General features: G+C 42.2%; 1 protein-coding gene across 2 annotated transcripts in view; it reads right to left on the reverse strand.

Moving 5' to 3' along the window:
- zswim8 (zinc finger, SWIM-type containing 8) overlaps positions 1–14,523 on the reverse strand; it is a 185,998-nt gene that overhangs the window by 92,906 nt on the left and 78,569 nt on the right. For both annotated transcript variants that reach the window (XM_061964129.2, XM_061964138.2), the window contains one exon: positions 9,137–9,338. In XM_061964129.2, the coding sequence (XP_061820113.1) occupies positions 9,137–9,338 (202 nt within the window). The remainder of the gene's footprint in view (positions 1–9,136; positions 9,339–14,523) is intronic.

The following is a 14,523-nucleotide window of genomic DNA, read 5'->3' on the forward strand; positions in this document are numbered from 1 at the left end:
TCATATTTGCATCAACGTCATGAAGAAAAATACAAAATTTTTTAATCATTGGCATCAGTTTCCAAAATTTGACCAAACAAATAGGAGGACTTGACCTCCTAGTTCTCCAACCTAAGGAGGTCACGTAAGATATGTTTTATTTGCTGATGCGGGTTTATTGAATGTTAAATGCGCTGAAAAATAGACCGTTACGTACACTGTTGAGGTGATTCAATGCACAGTATGCGCAAGTGTGTTTCTGTATAGTATCGCCAGCATTGGTCATGAGGTGACATAAATTACGGTATTTTGAGATGTGAAGTCGGTCATCACTGAAAGCCTAGGTGAAGCCTAAGGAGGTCACACCAGTCCATGACAAATAATTTTTGTCCTCCACAGATACCAAGACGATGAGGTGTCTCACATCCCTGTTGAGAATCGTAGTTGGGGCTTCTGAGACGCAATGCATTTTGTAATTGATATTGGGTAACTTGGAAAAATCTTGACTTGTATATCTCTTACAATGCCTTTTTCATTTGTGTTGACGTTGACGACACAGGCTAATTTGTACTGCCCTCTTAAGGCATTTTGGTCAGCTACCCAAACAATGCCCCCAACTGTGACGTTTCGTTCTTTAGTGTGCCATTCTAGGACCAGCGAGTTGACACACTTTTTTTCTAGTACTTGTTGACCTTGGAGGAATTAAAGTCTTTTGTACGGGTATCCTTCGAACTGGACATTATCAGGGTGCCCTGGGGACTGATTCACTAAGTAGAAGAGTCTTCTCAGCTGTGTACTCTTGCATCAATGGGTCTATCATTAGCAAGATTGGTCGCTGTGAAGACAAAAGCTTAATATTATTCAAAAGTCAGGACTCCCACACCACCAAGGTTAGCAAAGGCTTGTTTTACTATTTAAACTGCAACTTCTGCTGTTCCATTTCTTTGGGGTGAGTTTGCAGAATGAAGTTTCCATGACCATTCGGTTCCGTTCTTCACAGCTTCTTCAATGTGAATATTTGAGTTTTTCTTGAAATCTGTAGTTTTTCAAGTGCAGGTTTTGTTCCCACAAAATGTGTTTCTGTGTCTGACCACAACTTATGTGGGTGTCCGCGGAGTGAAGTGAATCTTTTAAAGGTTAGAACAAAGGCTTTGGATGACTGATTTGTAACTATAGCAGTGTGTATCGCTCTTGAGGCCATGCAACAAATTACGATTCCCCATATTTTTACTTTACCTCTCCTTTTCATCTCATCCCTGACTGCATATGGTTCGAAGAGGTCAACATGTGTATACTGAAAGGAAGACGCCGGCCTCGAGCGTTCAGTGGGAAGATTGCTCATGATTTGCTGACATTATTTTTTTCATTTTCCTGCATGTGATGCAACTGTCTACTAATTTCTTTGCAATTCTTCGACCTTTTATGATACCAGCAATGATGCTCATTTTGAGAACAGTTCCAGCAATTACTTCATGGTTGATATTGTGAGCTTCACAGGCTACCAGTGTCGAGATCCAGCTTTCATATGGTAGGATTGGGGCTGCTTTCTCAATCTCAATAAATGCCTGGGTCCTGCCACTGCACATCAGGAGTCCAGTGGTTTCATCTTTGTAGACAACCAATCTGTTGTTTGGAATTTTTGTGGCACTTTGAACTGAAAGGAAGAGATGCCTTAGTGCCTCTTCTTTAGCTGATAATGTTGTTTGGGTTTTCCTTTTGCCTCTCACTTTGCATGAATGCATTTATTCTTCTTTGAAGCAAGCCATTTTCTTGAAACCTGCCATACTAAGGTAATGACTTTCACCAATTTTGGGGAGGCTGCTGAATCTTGATAAGGTTTTTTACGGCTTCACCAGCCAGTTGTTGTTTTTCAATGATTGATTTAGTTGAGGTTGTGCTTTGACACATTTGTAAGATTGGGGTTTCCGGAAGTGTAGTTGCAAATGCCTTTCTCTGGAGTTTCTCACACTTTTTCCTGGCTTGTGTTACAACTTGAGCAACTGACTATGTTGGCCAGTTGTTGTTTTTCAATGATTGATTTAGTTGAGGTTGTGCTTTGACACATTTGTAAGATTGGGGTTTCCGGAAGTGTAGTTGCAAATGCCTTTCTCTGGAGTTTCTCACACTTTTTCCTGGCTTGTGTTACAACTTGAGCAACTGACTATGTTGGCCATTTCAGGAACTCGGGTCCATTTTGCCAAGCAAATGATCTGCTTTGCTTTTCCATATATTTCCTGAGCCTGGCTGCAAAGACTGCCCCACAGACAGCTTTGATAGCGTCTCCTTTTTGGCATACTTGCCAACCTTGAGACCTCCGATTTCGGGAGGTGGGGAGAGGGGGGTGGGGGTGGGCGTGGTCGGGTGGGACGGGGGCGTGGTTGGGGGCGTGGCTAAAAGGGGAGGAGTATATTTACAGCTAGAATTCACCAAGTCAAGTATTTCATATATATATATATATACCGTATTTTCCGCACCATAAGCCGCCCTGGGTTATAAGCCGCGCCTTCAATGAAAGGCATATTTCAAAACTTTGTCCACCTATAAGCCGCCCCGTGTTATAAGCCGCATCTAACTGCGCTAAAGGGAATGTCAAAAAAACAGTCAGATAGGTCAGTCAAACTTTAATAATATATTAAAAACCAGCGTTCTAACAACTCTGTTCACTCCCAAAATGTACGGTAATGTGCAAATGTGCAATCCCAAACATAGTAAAATTCAAAATAGTGCAGAGCAATAGCAACATAATGTTGCTCGAACGTTAATGTCACAACACACAAAATAAACATAACGCTCACTTTCTGAAGTTATTCTTCATTCATAAATCCCTCGAATTCTTCTCCTTCGGTGTCCGAATTAAAAAGTTGGGCGAATACGGGATCCAAAATGGCCGGCTCCGTCTCGTCGAAGTCATCGGAGTCAGTGTCGCTGTTGTTGTCCAGCAGTTCTGTGAATCCTGCCTTCCGGAAAGCTCGGACCACAGTTGTGACCGAAATATCCGCCCAGGCATTTACGATCCACTGGCAGATGTTGGCGTATGTCGTCCGGCGCTGTCTCCCTGTCTTAATGAAGGTGTGTTCGCCTTCAGTCATCCATTGTTCCCACGCCGTTCGCAGTCGTGCTTTAAATGCCCTGTTGACACCAATATCGAGCGGTTGGAGTTCTTTGGTTAATCCACCCGGAATGATGGCGAGTGTTGTATTTGTGTGCTTCACTTGTTTTTTAAAACCATCTGTGATGTAAGTTTAAATTCTGCGTTATACGCGTGTCGCTTAGTAGGAGCCATTTTGTGGTCTTTACAGATGTAAACACACAAAGGAAATGAAACGTAATACCCGCGCGCTTCTTCTTCTACGGGGGCGGGTGGTTGCTTACCGTAGAAGAAGAAGCGCTTCCTCTTCTACGGGGGCGGGTGCTTACCTTGGCAGTTGCTTACCATAGAAGAAGAAGCGCTTCCTCTTCTACGGGGAAAAAAGATGGCGGCTGTTTACCGTAGTTGCGAGACCGAAACTTTATGAAAATAAATATTTATATTAATCCATATATAAGGCGCACCGGGTTATAAGCCGCACTGTCAGCTTTTGTGAAAATTTGTGGTTTTTAGGTGCGGCTTATAGTGCGGAAAATACGGTATATATATTGTTGGAATAATTGTTTGTAAGTTATCACAAAAGAAACGTTGTATTATGAATGCTGTCTTTCGAGGCCTAACAAGAGGAAGAATGCTCGTGAAACGCCACTGTGATTTCAACACGGACAGATGGCAGGATCTGCTCAACTTCCAGAGGAACTCTCTTTGAAGTGTTAAACGAACTCTCTTTGAAGTCAACGCTATTTACGACCCGCTGCCCTTTTAAAGCAACTGTGGTCAGGAGACGGGAGGGGTTATCCATTGTCCTCCAACACCTGCCCCAGCTGGATCCAGGAAGAGCCCAGCCCGAGACATCCTCTTCTTGGACTTCAATGAGACCGAAAACAATGACTGTTTTACATACTTCCTATTCCTGCTGTGACATGTGTTGGTGCGTGAACATTGAATATCTGAATAAAAGAGGAGACGAAAACCTTCTTCGTCAGAGCGTGGTGCAGGACTGTACAGAGAGTGCAGTGGCCATGTCTCTCCTCAATATTGAGTCCAAATTGAATTCTGTCTCTGTTTGATTCCTTGCCTTTTGTCTTGTTTAATAGATGTCCTCAGTGTTTGAACGTGACATATATATATATATATATATATATATATATATATATATATATATATATATATATATATATATATATATATATATAAAAGAAATACTTGACGTTCAGTGAATTCTAGCTATATATATATATATATACAGTGGGGCAAAAAAGTATTTAGTCAGCCACCAATTGTGCAAGTTCTCCCACTTAAAATGATGACAGAGGTCTGTAATTTTCATCATAGGTACACTTCAACTGTGAGAGACAGAATGTGAAAAAAAATCCAGGAAATCAAATTGTAGGATTTTTAAAGAATTTATTTGTAAATTATGGTGGAAAATAAGTATTTGGTCAATAACAAAAATTAAACACAATATAATAATATAACCTTTGTTGGCAATAACAGAGGTCAAACGATTACTATAGGTCTTTACCAGGTTTGCACACACAGTAGCTGGTATTTTGGCCCATTCCTCCATGCAGATCTTCTCGAGAGCAGTGATGTTTTGGGGCTGTCGCCGAGCAACACAGACTTTCAACTCCCTCCACAGATTTTCTATGGGGTTGAGGTCTGGAGACTGGCTAGGCCACCCCAGGACTTTCAAATGCTTCTTACGGAGCCACTCCTTCGTTGCCCGGGCGGTGTGTTTGGGATCATTGTCATGCTGGAAGACCCAGCCACGTTTCATCTTCAAAGCTCTCACTGATGGAAGGTTTTGGCTCAAAATCTCACGATACTTGGCCCCATTCATTCTTTCCTTAACACGGATCAGTCGGCCTGTCCCCTTAGCAGAAAAACAGTCCCAAAGCATGATGTTTCCACCCCCATGCTTCACAGTAGGTATGGTGTTCTTGGGATGCAACTCAGTATTCTTCTTCCTCCAAACAGGACGAGTTGAGTTTATACCAAAAAGTTCAATTTTGGTTTCATCTGACCACATGACATTCTTCCAATCCTCTGCTGTATCATCCATGTGCTCTCTGGCAAACTTCAGACGGGCCTGGACATGCACTGGCTTAAGCAGGGGGACACGTCTGGCACTGCAGGATTTGATTCCCTGACGGCGTAGTGTGTTACTGATGGTAACCTTTGTTACTTTGGTCCCAGCACTCTGCAGGTCATTCAGCAGGTCCCCCCGTGTGGTTCTGGGATTTTTGCTCACCGTTCTCATGATCATTTTGACCCCACGGGATGAGATCTTGCGTGGAGCCCCAGATCGAGGGAGATTATCAGTGGTCTTGTATGTCTTCCATTTTCTGATAATTGCTCCCCCAGTTGATTTTTTCACACCAAGCTGCTTGCCTATTGTAGATTCATTCTTCACAGTCTGGTGCAGGTCTACAATTATTTTCCTGGTGTCCTTCGACAGCTCTTTGGTCTTGGCCATAGTGGAGTTTGGAGTCTGACAGTTTGAGACTGTGGACAGGTGTCTTTTATACAGATAACAAGTTCAAACAGGTGCCATTAATACAGGTAACGAGTGGAGGACAGAAGAGCTTCTTAAAGAAGAAGTTACAGGTCTGTGAGAGCCAAAGATCTTCCTTGTTTGAAGTGACCAAATACTTATTTTCCACCATAATTTTCAAATAAATTCCTTAAAATTCCTACAATGTGAATTCCTGGATTTTTTTTTCACATTCTGTCTCTCACAGTTGAAGTGTACCTATGATGAAAATTACAGACCTCTGCCATCATTTTAAGTGGGAGAACTTGCACAATCGGTGGCTGACTAAATACTTTTTGCCCCACTGTATATACGTATGTATGTATATATATATATATATATATATATATATATATATATATATATATATATATATATATATATATATATATATATATATATATATTTATATGTATATATATATATATATGTATATATATATATATATATATATATTTATATGTATATATATATATATATATATATACGTATATATATATATATATATATATATATATATATATATATATATATATATATATATAAAATAAATACTTGAATTTCAGTGTTCATTTATTTACACATATACACACACATAACACATCTACTCATTGTTGAGTTAAGGGTTGAATTGTCCATCCTTGTTCTATTCTCTGTCACTATTTTTCAAATCATGACCCTCTCTGATGATGCATTGATGTGTGGCACGCACAAAAGTGCTTTCATCAAATGCACTAGATGGCAGTATTGTCCTGTTTAAGAGTGTCACAACATTGCTGTTTACGGCAGACGAACTGCTTTACGGTATACAAAAATGTGACTGCTGTTGTTGTGTGTTGTTGCCGCGCTGGGAGGACGTTAATGAAACTGCCTAACAATAAACCCACATAAGAAACCAAGAACTCGCCCTCCATCATTCTACAGTTATAACGTGATTGGGCAGGTATGCTGTTTATATTGTGGGTTAGCGGACTCAGGGACCTGAGTCCGCCTGAATTTCGGGAGATTTTCGGGAGAAAATTTGTCCCGGGAGGTTTTCGGGAGAGGCGCTGAATTTCGGGATTCTCCCGGAAAATCCGGGAGGGTTGGCAAGTATGCCTTTTTGGTCTCGTGGTGTCAACTTAGCCTTAGATTCCACAAGTTTTACTTGAATTCCTGCGTTGGTGTTCCATCTTAAGTACATTATGGCTCCGTATGTCTTGTTGCTGTCGTCAGAAAAAGTGATTCCAACAGGTTCTTTGAGCCAGTTGGTGGTGTTAGGCTCCTTTGAAACCTAATTTCTGCAAATTGCACATTGTTGGAGAATGGTTTGTCCCATATCTCATGTGTTGACTTCCACTTCTTGAAATACTTTACTCACAAGGATCGCTCCCCTTTACTGAGTGGGAGTGAGAAGGCCAATAGGATTGTGCAATAGGATCGTGAAGTCCAGCAACTTGGCTGAAGAGTTCTCTTCTTGTTAAATGATTTGGTGTGTTGTGTCGCACTTCTTTAATAGGTAGGTTATGTCCAATACTCATTTACGTCAGGTTAAACTTAATAAATGCCATTATGTATAATTTGTCATATTCTACATGATAGCCAAGGCCTAGGGCGTTGTTGTCGTGTAGTTCAAGTTCTTTGATTTTCCTGCAGAAAACATGTTGTTGTGATGTCGATCGTCGCCACAACAATACATGACTTTTAGCTGAGGTAAAGGTTTTAGTGGTTGCTTGCATTCCTCTCAGTGGTATAGTCATTGCTTTGAGCAGTGTACATTACATTGAGCCAATTGTTCAAGAATGCTTTCTCAATCCTTTAGGATAGCTAGTAACTTGCCAAATTGGTAGCTTATTATTGTAAAATTGTTTTCTGGTTTCCTTTTAAAATGTAACCAATCCTTTAGAATGAGTTTCGGTAGTTTACATTCTATTCATAGCATGGTAAGTGGGTATTCCGCTGCACCAAGATTTCCTAAGCCTTTTCTAAATTTTTTACGAGTTCAATAACCTGTCTTGGATTGTTTTAGTAGTAGTACGGTAGTTCTTGCAGTTCCTTTAGAATTTCAATTGTGATGGTTGAAGTATTTCCATGCTTTTTCCCTAAGATTCTGAACATCTTTTCTCCAGTAGAATAGGACGCCAATCCGTCTTTTCGTCTATGCTGATTGGGAGTTGTGTCTTCATTATTTCGGCTGACCATGATAATTTCCTTATTTTTGAAGGGATTCCCAATCTTTCTTCCATCTGTAGTAGTCTCTGTTGAGGCCATGGAATATAGGTAGACACATGTCTTTGATATTTACATGATGTATTTCTGGTGGCGGTTTTTGGCTTTCTCCAATGGGCAGTGTGACCCTCACCTGTGACGAGATAGGTTTGTTTTCTCTTAATTGTATCCTTTCTCCAGCCATGTCAACAGCTCAGACTCTCAGTCTTTTAGTTTTCTAACTGCTGTTTGGGAAACCAACACCCCCAGGCGCATATAGCTTTGGTTGCATTCTGCACTTGTTCATTTAATACTTGAAGACATAATGTACTGGCTTCAGCAGTTGCAGGAGACATGTTTTCGATGTCGATGAAGATTTGTTTAGCTGTTTCGATTTTTACTATAAGGCCATTGTCAGTGTATTTTTTCAGGAGGTTATGCTAGAGGATTTTTTCAGTTTCTACGTACTTTGCATAACAATCTTTTGAGTACTTCACCAACAATTCTTAGAGTAATTATTGAACTTGATCATTCATTGTTTGAGCTTCAATGAGTTCATTACTGAAGTCAACGTTTGCTTCATGCAATCGGTTATAGCGATGATTGAATTTAGCGAACTCTTCTATCAACTCGTGTTCCATCTATTGCTTGCCTTTCTGATAAGGTTGGCTTTCTTTGTGAAAGGAGCGTTTAGCATTAGTTATTTGTCATTTGAGATCTTTTATGTGTTCCTCCATTTTTAGAGGATCTTCCATCTAAATGGTTGTCCTTTTCTGTGTCAGCAGTATTGTTCTGGAAGATTTTTAGAGACTTTTATCTATTTTCCAGTAACTGGTTCTTTTCAACTGTTAAGTTATTTAGAACTTTCGTCCGCATGCACTTGAAAAGGCTGAGAAGATCGTAGAGGACGCTTTATCAACTCAACTCCAGTAGATTGTGTAGGGTTTATTTTACACCACATCTATTACAGGAGCTTTTCGGGATAGGTTGATAACTTCAAACGAAAGAAAGATAGCATCAAATACTACTAGCATAATGAATAATGATCAATATACATAGTATTAATCTCTAGCTGTATCTTAGGACCAACAATAGTACAATTACATACAAGTCATTTCTCCGGTCTTCTCTCATTACAATTTAATTTTTTGTACTCTGTCCATTGCATTCACATTAAATAACTTAACTCTGAACCATTCCCTTCTGTATGTCTTGTGTATGTCACATAGTATCAAGAATCAAAACACATCAAACATTCATATTTGCATCAATGTCATAAAAGAAAATACATAAATTCATCATCTTTGGTGTCAGTTTCCAAAATTTGACAGAACAACATTAGTTACCTGTTCATACGTCAGACACTGCTCAGTGAGGATCTCCAGCAGTGGAGCAGCATTGCTGTCTCGTCTTTTGAACATTTCCCTGACGATCGATAAAAGGTTCCAGATGCCTTCCGGCTCCCGTCCTCTCAAAGGTCTGAGCAGACACGCCCACTCCGCAGCGGCCGGAGGCTCAGTGGACGACAGATACATGGAATTGACATCACTGTGAAGCAGAAACATGCAAGGAAAGCATAGTTAACAATTAGCAGAGTAAATGAGGACCTCAACAGAGACACGGGACACTTGCAAGTGCTGACAGTCCAAATTCAAAACAGGAAATTAGGGCTGCACCATTATGGGCAAAATAATAATCCTGATTATTGTGATCAATGTTGAAATCAAGATAATTAATTAAGATTTTTCTATATGTTATGTAAAATAGTGTTTGGAGGTGCTGAATGAGACGTGCTATTTGTAATTAAATAGTCTAAAAAAGGCTAGAAAAAATGCTATCCATCCCTATTGTTCATTTTTAGTATCAACATGTCCGTTTTTTCTCATTACATGATGCCTTTAGCTCTATTATTTTTGGAAAAGTTTATTTTACTTTTATAGGTGAACTGCACTTTTGGGGGGGAATTTTGCACAATCATACACAATTCTTATGCAAGACAAGAACACAAGTTTTTTCTTTTTTAATGCATTCTAAATATTAAATAAATTCGATCAATAGTCCACTTACAATTGAGCCTATAAGAGTCACTCTATTCTGCCTATAAAATCCTTTAAAAAACATCCAAAAGGTTGTATATACATGCTGTAAGTGTATATGTGATGTAGTAACGAGCACATTTATAATAATATCTAATATTTATGTATTTTGATCATTTTAAGCCTACATGACGCATTCATTTAAAAAACGCATCACAATGTTTGCTTTTTTTCCCCACTACATGACTGATTTCTACTCACTGCAGAATTCATGAGAGCCAGCAAACATAATAAAACATCACTTATTGTACAAGGTCTGCTGTTATTAGAATGCCGTCTGATAGAATCTTGTTATCGTCTCGTTTAGATGAAAAATGTCTCATAATCCTTGCAAAGAAAAGGAGTGTGAAACCAAGTGTCTTTTCGTGTCGTTTTCACCATTCGCGGGTCTAAATTGGCTGTCAAATTGGACCATGTCTGATTAAACCCTCGTCCTACTATCAAGGTGAGAGGCCTGATTTATGATCTACAATAAACTTACACAAGCAGGGAAGCGAGATGGCAGCTTACCACTCGATGATGTAAACATAGACACCTCTAGTGATTACGGCACTGTTATAGTTAGTCTGCGTTATTGCTTAAAATAACAATATTATTTATACTTGGTTAATATTCAAGTCACAAAATATAAATGGAGTGTCGTTGCCTCATAATACGAAGGTCCTGAGTAGTCGTGAGTTCAATCCCGGGCTCGGGATCTTTCTGTGTGGAGTTTGCATGTTCTCCCCGTGACTGCCTGGGTTCCCTCCGGGTACTCCGGCTTCCTCCCACCTCCAAAGACATGCACCTGGGGATAGGTTGATTGGCAACACTAAATTGGCCCTAGTGTGTGAATGTGAGTGTGAATGTTGTCTGTCTATCTATGTTGGCCCTGCGATGAGGTGGCTTGTCCAGGGTGTACCCCGCCTTCCGCCCGATTGTAGCTGAGATAGGCTCCAGCGCCCCCCGCGACCCCAAAGGGAATAAGCGGTAGAAAATGGATGGATGGAAGTTGTTGGCGCGATGCGTTTAGATGTGTTTTATTGGGTTTTAAGGGCGGAATAGAGGAACTCACATTGGCTCTGCTGTAAGATGACTTTTATTTGTTTATTTAGAATTAGAATGCATTTAAAAAAGTAAATTTGTTGTCGTGTCTTCCATAATGATTGTGAACGATAGGCAACATTTTTTTTACAAGTGCAGTTCCCCTTTAAAATGTTTAACACATCAATATGGTGATGTATTAGATGTAGAGCTGCACAACTAATTGATTTTTAATTGCCATCACAATTTTGGCTGCCACAATAGATTTAACATTTAAAAAGCAGGCTCTGCTGCGTATCAAATCAAGCACTTTCACAACCGCGGCAGCAGAGAATACCCCCGTAAAGTGCTCCACCGCCCATGCCATAGGCCATTTTGTATAGGCACAGAGCTCCATCACTACGTCAAGCTTAAACAAACATTAACAAACTTTTCCTGAATTCACTTTTATGGTGTCTCTGCATGCACTGCTGTTTTTAGATGCCGTCAGGTGTGGACAATATTGGAGACAGACACAGTTGTCCCATCAAAAAGTATACCACAGGGGGAAAAAAAAATTTATTTTGCTTTTAGATTTTTCATTTTGAAAGCACAACACAGTCACTGGCCGCTCCCTCACTCACCCGCTCTAACAGCTAAAATATTTTGTCATCATATTGAATTAAATGCAGGCTGTTAAATAACAGCACACTGAGTACTCAGTGAGGCACTAAGTGGGTGTATTAGATGTGAGAGGTATCACTCGTATTTATTTCTGTTGCAACATTTTTTGCCGGTGTTCTGGCAGGACGCACCTCTCATTGGAATTCATGCACCTTGCTGTGCGCATGCGGATGAATCCAGGGAATGTGGAAATGTAACTGGCATTGAAGAACTCTTTCATTACACTAAATAATATGTATATTTTTGTATTTTTTCATTTAATATACATGTTTCACTTAGGTCAGGAGGGGGAACGTGGCTGTTTTTTCCAATGGCGCCAAAAAAAGCATTAACAATGGAAAAATAGAGCTAAAGGCATCAAATCATGAAAAAAAGTTGAAATGTTAATATTAATAATGAACAAAAACCCAAACATCTTTTTTATTACACAATTTAATTACAAATTGCCTGATGATGTTGCATCCAGCCACACTGTTTTCCCTAGCATTATGAATATTCCACAAGTCACACGGCTCACAGGCTCATTCACAGCTTCAGCAGGCCATGGGAAAAGCAAAAGTAAATTAACTCATTTATTTTTCTGCATCTTATTTGTATTAACATTGACTGAGGCAGTTAATATTTCAGCTCAGCCCTGTTACTAGACTTGTGACAATGTGGCTAAATTTCATGTACGCACAGCATTTACTACTTCTATGATTAAAACGCACTCCTGTTACTTTCAGTCCTACTAGTAAAAATGTGTCATCTTTACCTTCTGAAACCAAATAAAAATTAAATAACGTTACCATGAAAAATAAAAACGAAGGACCCAGTTTTCCCTCTCCCGGACGCGGGTCACCGGGGCCCCCCTCTGGAGCCAGGTCCATAGGTGGGGCACGATGGCGAGCGCCTGGTGGCCGGGCCTGTCCCCATGTCCAAAGAGGCATCGTCGGTCCCCCCTCCAATGGGCTCACCACCCATAGCAGGTGCCATAGAGGTCGGGTGCAATGTGAGCTGGGCGGAAGCCGAAGGCAGGGCACTTGGCGGTCGGATCCTCGGCTACATAAGCAAGCTCTTGGGACGTGGAACGTCACCTCGCTGGGGGGGCTAGATATAGTCGGACTCACTTCTACGCACAGCAAGGGCTCTGGAACCAGTTCTCTCAAGAGGGGCTGGACTCTCTTCCACTCTGGCATTACCAGCAGTGAAAACGGACGGGCTGGGGTGGCAATTCTTGTTGCCCCCCAGCTCAGAGTCAGCACGTTGGAGTTCAACCCAGTGGACGAGAGGGTAGCTTCCCTCCACCTTCGGGTGGGGGGACGGGTCCTGACTGTTGTTTGCACATACGTGCCAAACAGCAGCTCAGAGTACCCACCCTTTTTGGATTCACTCGAGGCAGTACTTGAGAGTGCTCCCCCGGGTAACTCCCTCGTTCTACTGGGGGGCTTCAACGCTTATATTGGCATTGACAGTAAAACCTGGAGAGGTGTGATTGGGAAGAAAGGCCATCCGGATCTGAACCCGAGTGGTGTTTTGTTGTCCATAACAAACACCATGTTCAAACATAAGGGTGTCCATATGTGCACTTGGCACCAGGACACCCTAGGCCGCAGTTCCATGATCGACTTTGTAGTTGTGTCATCGGATTTGCGGTCTCATGTTTTGGACAGTCAGGTGAAGAGAGGGGCAGAGCTTTCTACCGATCACCACCTGGTGGTGAGTTGGCTGCGATGGTGGGGGAGGATGCCGGACAGACCTGGCAGGCCCAAACGCATTGTGAGGGTCTGATGGGAACGCCTAGCAGAGTCTCCTGTCAGAGAGAGTTTCAATTCCCGCCTCCGGAAGAACTTTGAACATGTCACGAGGGAGGAGCTGGACATTGAGTCCGAGTGGACGATGTTCTGTACCTCTATTGTCGAGGCGGGCGATTGGAGCTGTGGCCGCAAGGTGGCTGGTGCCTGTCGTGGCGGTAATCCTAGAACCTGCTGGTGGACACCAGCGGTGAGGAATGCCGTCAAGCTGAAGAAAGAGTACTATCGGGTTCTTTTGGCTCATAGGACTCCGGAGGCAGCAGACAGGTACCGACAGACCAAGCGGTGTGCGGCTTCTGCGCTCGTGGAAGCAAAAACTCGGACATGGGAGGAGTTCGGGGAAGCCACGGAAAACAACTTCCAGACGGCTTCGAAGCGATTCTGGACCACCATCCGCCGCCTCAGGAAAGGGAAACAGTGCAATGTCAACACCGTGTATGGTGGGGATGGTGTTCTGCTGACCTCGACTGCGGATGTTGTGGCTCAGTGGAGGGAATACTTCGAAGACCTCCTCAATTTTACCAACACATCTTCCTATGAGGATTCAGTGCCTGGGGAATCTGTGGTGGGCTCTCCTATTTCTGGGGCTGAGGTTGCCGAGGTAGTTAAAAAGCATCTCGGTGGCAAGAGGGGGGGGGGGGGGGTTCCGCCCGGAGTTCCTTAAGGCTCTGGATGCTGTGGGGCTGGCTTGGTTGACAAGACTCTGCAACATTGCGTGGACATCGGGGGCGGACCTCAGGATTGGTTCCTCTCTTTAAGAGGGGGGACCGGAGGGTGTGTTCCAACTATCGTGGGATCACACTCCTCAGCCTTCCCAGTAGGTCTATTCAGGTGTACTGGAGAGGAGGCTACGCCGGATAGTCGAACCTCGAATTCAGGAGGAACAGTGTGGTTTTCGTCCTGGTCGTGGAACTGTGGACCAGCTCTACACTCTCGGCAGGGTCCTTGAGGGTGCATGGGAGTTTGCCCAACCAGTCTACATGTGCTTTGTGGACTTGGAGAAGGCATTCGACCTGTGGGGAGTGCTCAGAGAGTATGGGGTAACGGACTGTCTGATTGTGGCGGTCCGCTCCCTGTATGATCAGTGTCAGAGCTTGGTCCGCATTGCCGGCAGTACGTCGAACACGTTTCCAGTGAGGGTTGGACTCCGCCAAGGCT

Source organism: Nerophis lumbriciformis, linkage group LG02, assembly GCF_033978685.3.
Source record: "Nerophis lumbriciformis linkage group LG02, RoL_Nlum_v2.1, whole genome shotgun sequence".
Taxonomy (NCBI): Eukaryota; Metazoa; Chordata; class Actinopteri; order Syngnathiformes; family Syngnathidae; genus Nerophis; species Nerophis lumbriciformis.